General features: G+C 40.7%; 1 protein-coding gene across 1 annotated transcript; it reads right to left on the bottom strand.

Moving 5' to 3' along the window:
* Positions 1-1,154: 1,154 nt before the first annotated feature.
* zgc:162592 (uncharacterized protein LOC561993 homolog) lies at positions 1,155-5,408 on the bottom strand. Its single transcript, XM_053513676.1, has 2 exons — positions 4,465-5,408; positions 1,155-2,365 (listed from the first exon to the last, which is right to left on the bottom strand). Exons 1-2 carry the CDS (start codon positions 5,306-5,308, stop codon positions 2,082-2,084), a joined length of 1,128 nt encoding a protein of 375 aa, XP_053369651.1. The 5' UTR covers positions 5,309-5,408; the 3' UTR covers positions 1,155-2,081.
* Positions 5,409-6,847: the final 1,439 nt, after the last annotated feature.

The following is a 6,847-nucleotide window of genomic DNA, read 5'->3' as shown; positions in this document are numbered from 1 at the left end:
CTACACAACCAACATGGACCCAGGCACAATGGGTGGGGAAGCAGTGGAAGAAGTGGACACCTTTGCCTACCTCGCTGACAATCCAAATAGGTACAGATGCCAATGAGGGAAACAAGATTCGGCAAGGTTCCCTGAAGCTAAAGAACATTTGGATGCAGGTCCAGCTGGTGGATTGGCCTCACGCTTCACGAGCCAGAGTCAAACTCCATCATGTGCAGCCCAAGTGGTAAGAGGAACAGATATTGGCTATTGATTATACCTGGGGTTAGCGGGACAGACATGAACCTGAACAAGATGCCTACTGGCTGCCTATGCATCAGATGAAGCAAAATCTAGTACTGAACAATAGCACCATAAGGAAACCAAATCAATGCATTAGTATGACAAGGTCTCACTAATGGCATCATAAAAATGACAAAAATGGTTGCCATCTCCTTTTGGGTAAAATTGGCGTCCCCAAATTGCCCGTATATGCCACGTAAAGTGATCTAGACGATGAGTGTGTGAGTGACCCATTGGTGGTGCTGTTGTAATCCAGAATAATCGATTTTAAGATATTTACCAGCAAAGGATGCGATTCCGAATCTAAAACTTACATTAATGTCTGTTTAACATCAACATGCCGGTACATTTAAATATCGAACAGGTATAACGCTGAACACTAGACTTTTAGCTTCTCATCAAACTGTTTCTACAAGTCAGTTTTGGCCATGTATTCTAAGGTTTTTTTTTTTTTTTTTTAAAAGGGGTTTAAAATCTTCAGAGGTGTCGTTTATACATCCAAGCAGTCATGCGAGTCATTTCTTAGTGGTGTAGATAGGAAAGTGCTGGGATTTCATCAGACACAAAGGCAGCTCGCACCGGGCTGTCAGCTCCGCGACATCTCAATGACGTTACTGAACTGATCGCTCGAGAAGAAGATATAAGAAATATCAAGGGAAGAAAAAAAAAAAAAAAAAAAAAAAGGGGAAAAAAACCCCACTGGCTAAAAGATTGCATTTTTCATTTGGCCAATTTAAAAAGTGTGTGATAGACAGATGTCTTTACGAACACATGAGATGGTAGACGAATCTACAAGACCAAGTCACAAACCTTTAAGGATTTCTTCTTAAATATACCAGTGAGACGAATTGATAAGAAAATACAACACAAAGTCTAATACAAGGGCTTTACAGCTTTATTTTACAGCACAAACATTTAAACACTAAAATTGGTTATTTACAAAAATACTTTACAAACCTTTTTTTTTTATTTTCTGAATTATTGCTTAAATACAGAGACATTACCCGGCCTCTCGTCTTTCTTCAACAAACACCAAAAAAAGGCATCACAAGCTGCTGACAAAAGTATTTTTTTTAAAACATAGACAAGATACGAGTGTATACAAGAAAGTGTCAGAAAATATCTTTACCCTTTACATTCCATACAACAATCAATTGGATTAAATTAAACTGAGGCTATAAAACAGAAGAGCAGACAAAGGGTGCATGGACCTCCATCTGGGAAAAGAGCAAAAAAAAAAAAAAAAAAGAAAAAGTGCTGATTTTCCAACAGACATAGCTGCGCTGACCTTTATATGACGTTAAGTGCCTAATTACTTTCCTTTTGTATAAAGGTTAACCTTTTTGTACTGCCGGCTGTTGACATATCGATAAAATCTGACAGAACACAACTTTCATTATGCAGTCGAGTGAACATTAAAATGAGGGGAAAATTATTTTGGTGGCATTTATTCAAGTCAGTATGCGTTACTATTGTAGGAAAATAAATGTAAAAAGAATTTTTACAAAATAGGAAGGAGTCCTTGCTGCTGATGTGATCATGAAGACAAAGAGGAAGGTGTAGAACATAAAAGAAAAATAAGAAGAATAAGAAGGAAAACCCAACCCAGATTTGAAGCGCAGAAGTGCAGTGAATGTAAAAAAAAAGGCTCAATTTGCCCACAAGCTAAAAGTCTGTGTGAGGTTGAAAATGAACCATACCAGTGATCCACAGGTGCATCATTAACACTTGCATCATTAACCCACACGTCAGAGAAAGGAGTTTATAGCTCTGGATGATGTCCACTTGCTTCCCAGCTGTCAGTTGTAGCTCTCGACAGCGGCCGTGAGCAAAGTGCACGTGGACGACACGCTGGAAGACCTCTCGTGCACAGTGTTGTTGTTTAACACGGCGATCACAGAGTCGTGTACGGGTTTGGCGTCGGGGCCGTGTCTGAAACACAGTCTCTGCAGAACCAAGTGGAATTTCCTCCTGAAGCTCTGGTTAATCCAGAAGTAAAAGATGCAATTGAGGAAGCCGTTGGAGGTCGGTAGCCACACGGCCACAAATTCCACCCACTCTGGGACGTCGCTGCCGGAGATCGCTGAGAAACAACAGGACAGAAAGAGAGAGAGAGAGAGTTAGCAGGTTTGTACCATGAGGAGACGTGTGGTACACAACCTACTGACACTACACGATGAACATGTACAGAGACTTCACCAATATTAGACAAATCCAGACTGTATATCATCAAGATCATATTAGCGTTTGATCTATAAGCAGAGACGCAGAACCACACGACTAAAGAATTTTAGAATGAGTGGTACCGGATATGCTAATGCTAATCATTGACAGCATTTCCAGCGCCACTTTACAGATTTATGAGTTCTTACTCAAACACATCCTCGTTTCTTTTGTAACAGCTCACGTACACGACCTTGCATGAGACACGCATCACATGAACTGATTAAATTGGTGCGCGATTGTGACGTTTTCTGTAAAGAAACTTTTAGCGAAAGGGTCTACAGTGTCAGTGTTTTGTAAATGTCAGAAAATCTTCATGACTAACAAGTTAACACTGGGCTTTTTCCCCCTCTACATTAAGACAAGCTGCTTTTTTAAAAATGTATTAAATTTCAAAACCTGTAAAAATAGTTTGACTATAGTGTAAATACATAAACAGTAAATGGTATAAATACATAAATGGCCTTTTTTTATATGCAGTTTGTTTGTATTGTAAATATGCAAATGGTTAGTTTGATTATTTTACAAAATATGTAAAAAGTTAGTTTGCCCAGATTACCAACATGTAAATGCATAAACAGCTAGATTTGAAAAAAAAAAATCTAAATATTTAATCTGACTTTTTAAATATGTAAACATTTTGTTTCTACATTACAACCACATGAATCCTTTATGTATTTATAAAAAATAAAAAAAACTCATGAATTGTTAACTTGAAAGGTTTGTGAATAGTTTAATGTGTAAATACATAAATGGTCAGTTTGACTATATTGTAAATATCCCACTTGATTTTACATGGTAAATACATAATTTACAGTGCTGTGACCAAAATGTTTTTATCAAGAAGAGTATGCTTGTTTTATAAAAGAAAATACATACTATGATCAAACCTTATTCCATTTCATAAGATTGTATAGCCCTTGTCTTTTGTGTAAAGTATAGGACTGATTCCGGGCGCAGTGACGCTCACTTGAAACTAGCTAAAGTATCGTCATTGACGGGAAGAGAGCTTGTAGAAATAGTTCAAAGCTAAAAATAATCTGATCAGCTTTAACGAAATTAGTGATATTATTTCAGGTTGAAGCCCGTGTGCCTGCAACAAAGCTGAACCCTTTAAGCATTTTAAACTATAATTTCACAAAATTCTGTCTGGTGTTTCCATTGGACTGGTGGCAAGATATTAAATTGTAAAAAAAATAATAATAATAATAATAAATAAATCAATACCTAGATCATGTCAAAGATTTAAATCTACTGTCATCTTATGTTATAACAATCAATTGGAAAATGGGGATATAAAGAAAGTTTACCCCAAGTTGTACCCCTTTTGTCGTCAGCCAAATACACTCCCTGTTCGGTATTCGGGGGGAGTGAATCACAGATGAGCTAAATTAAAAGAAATCATAAAAGATTGAAAGTTGTGTCTTAAAATTAATTTATTCCACTTCAGCGCTGTTATTTCAGATGTGAAAATATGAACTAATCCCAGTTAAAATATTCAGTTTAACTTTTCTATTTATTATCTATTGGTGCTGGTGTTTGTTTACACTGAGCACGTAGCTTATTTTAAATTAGATTATTAAATCCGCCACATGATCATTCACAATATCACTTTAACTTAATATTCCTTTTCTAATATGATTTCACTTATGGTGCAGGTTAAACTTCAGGCAGATAACCAAGTACTGCAAAAGTTTACATTCAATTCTGTCCAGACAGTTTTGCATGATGCTGGACAGACACAGACAATGATTTCTGAGACTGGTTTCAATGTATGAAACGTAAAGATACAATCAGAGTGAGTTCTAACCAATGTACAGACAAAACCTCTTATTTATAGGAGTGTTCTCGACCATAATAATTAGATATGCAACTTGGCTCATGACGTCATGGCGCGACCTTCACACTGAGAACATTAAAAGCTTAAGATAGGCCTGAGGAGTGAGAGCCCGAACCCACCGGTGTAGATCATGGTGACCATGCAGGGGGTCCAGCACGTGAAGTAGGCGGTCATGACGGGTACGAGAACGCGCGAAGCCACGTTGGGTCTGGTCCAGCGCCCGGACACGTGGTGTCTCCTGAGCTTCCTGCGCTGCGTGCGGGCGGCGACCCACAGCCGGAGGTTACAGAAGGTCATGAGGGCCGAGCAGGGGAAGAAGATGAAGGCGGTGAGGGTGAGGGAGTACGTGACGTTGCTGGAATAGGACGGGTTGCACACCAGGGACGCGGTGGAGAAGTGCACGTCTATGATGCCCGCCGGGCACGTGATGGGCACCAGGAGCACCGGCGGGAAGACCCAGGCGAAGGCGATGAGGGCGAGCGCGCGCCTGCGGGTCAGCATGCAGGAGTACTGCAGCGGGTAGAACACGGCCACGTAGCGCTCGAGGCTGATGCTGGCCAGCGTGTACATGCACGTGGAGTAGACGGTGGCGTTGAAGAACGCCACCACGTGACAGAACGGGTCGGGCTCGTCGCTGTAGTCCTTCAGCAGGCTCACGCACAGGTTCAGCGGCATGACGACCAAACCGAACGCCGAGTCCGCGCCGGTCAGCGACAGCAGCAAGTACCGCGAGTTCCGAGACCATCCCGGGACCGCGGAGCAGATCACCGACACCACGGCCACGTTCCCCAGCGTGATCATCGCCCCCAGGACCAGGATGATCCCCATCTTAATGGGCCGATGGGCCTCCAGGAGCTTCACCGTGTCCGTGTCCGGAACACCCTCGAACGCGTCCAGGTCACCCGACACACACGCGTTACAGCTCATCGTCATCATCGTGCTGGGATTAAACCCGAAACGCATCAAAATTCACGGAGGGGGGTCCATTTATGTGCTGTAGAAATCTTAGAATGGACTGGAAAACGTGGAGGCTGGAAGAATTTAGAAGCCCACACAGCACAGTTCCAACACACACACACATCCACAAAGAAAAATAATCAACACCTGTGACAAATCGAACTTTAAGTGTCATGTGACGTCATGACTTCAATTAGAACAGGTGTGATGCGCTAAAATGAACCCCCCCCCCCCCCCCCCCCCCCCGCCACGGATTGAACCTCCCGCCCCCTCCAAAAAAAAGGTGCACAGCATAATTTTCCATCTTTATTCTAATCAAATATTATAATATCATTTTACATCATTTTACATCATTATAATATAATTTTACATTTTACAACATTATAGGGCCGGTGGAGACCAGTAGTGATCCCTGATTGTATTTTTTAGCATTTTCACAACTCTGGTAGGACCTCCCCCCACACACACACACACACACACTATGGTCAATTTGGTCATCAGGGACTATCTGACCTAAATTATTATTTGATTGTGTAAACTCCACGCATGCAGACCCCAAGATGGGAATCAAACCCTCAACCCTGGATGTGCAAGGCCACAGTGCTAAGCACTACACAAGTGCCCCACCAGTAAGGAAATATTGGTATATTAAGTGCATTTTTGGACGCATTTATTTTGATCTGATCTTTCTTAACTAAAATAATAACCTAAGACGAATGTTTTTAATCGGTATGTGTTTATGCAATTGTTTTTATATACAAAATGTATGTTTTTAAATTGCTTATTTTATAATACAATTTGCTTAATGTAATTTCTCACTATTTTTCATATATAAAGATGTTAAAATGATGATGAACATATTTATTTACAATATTTATTTAGTGTAAACATTTTTCAAATACATGACGAATCCCTGCAAAATAAATGTGCCACAAAATAAACATTATATGAGAATTTGTATGAATGGTCTCGACGGCAGTCACATGACTAGGGCTAGATAATAGAAATATCATATTTGATAATAATAAACCTCGGAATTTATGTTGTACTATAATATTTTAAAGAGATCGTGTGTGTGTGCGTGTGTGAGGGGTGTTGGTCATGACACAGGGGGTCACGCACGTGACACGCCCTAGCAGCCTTGTTTGATATTAATGATACAATTAGATCATAAAAGCTAAAAAAAAAGGTACTGTATTCCAGTTTCACACCCACAGTATAAAGATACATGCTGTAGGCTGTTTGTGTTTCCAAGTTGGCCATGGTGTATGACTCACCCTGGATGGACACACTTTCATAGCTTGGGGCAAGTAATGTTTGGCAGTCTACCTTCCGAAAGAGGGTGAAAGGAAACCAGAGGGTTCCCCTGTGCCTGCCGAGGGGTTGGTCCCATCCTGGGTGTCCCCTGCCTTGTGCTCCATTTTGTAATGGCTCCACATCGTCACTTTCACAGTCTCTGGTTTGATCTTAAGATCAGGTTACTGTGCATGGTGTGGTGTTTTACACATTAGTGTGAGTTTTTACTCTATGGTTTTCTCTTTGATT

This window comes from Clarias gariepinus, chromosome 15, assembly GCF_024256425.1.
Source record: "Clarias gariepinus isolate MV-2021 ecotype Netherlands chromosome 15, CGAR_prim_01v2, whole genome shotgun sequence".
NCBI classification, from domain to species: Eukaryota; Metazoa; Chordata; class Actinopteri; order Siluriformes; family Clariidae; genus Clarias; species Clarias gariepinus.
This window is presented reverse-complemented; position numbering and strand designations above follow the sequence as displayed.

Coding starts and splice junctions, on each gene's coding strand:
- zgc:162592 (XM_053513676.1), bottom strand. CDS start 5,308: ATGCGTTTCGGGTTTAATCCCAGCACGATGATGACGATGAGCTGTAAC. Junction 2,366..4,464: donor GGTCACCATGATCTACACCG/GTGGGTTCGGGC, acceptor GTTGTTTCTCAG/CGATCTCCGGCAGCGACGTC.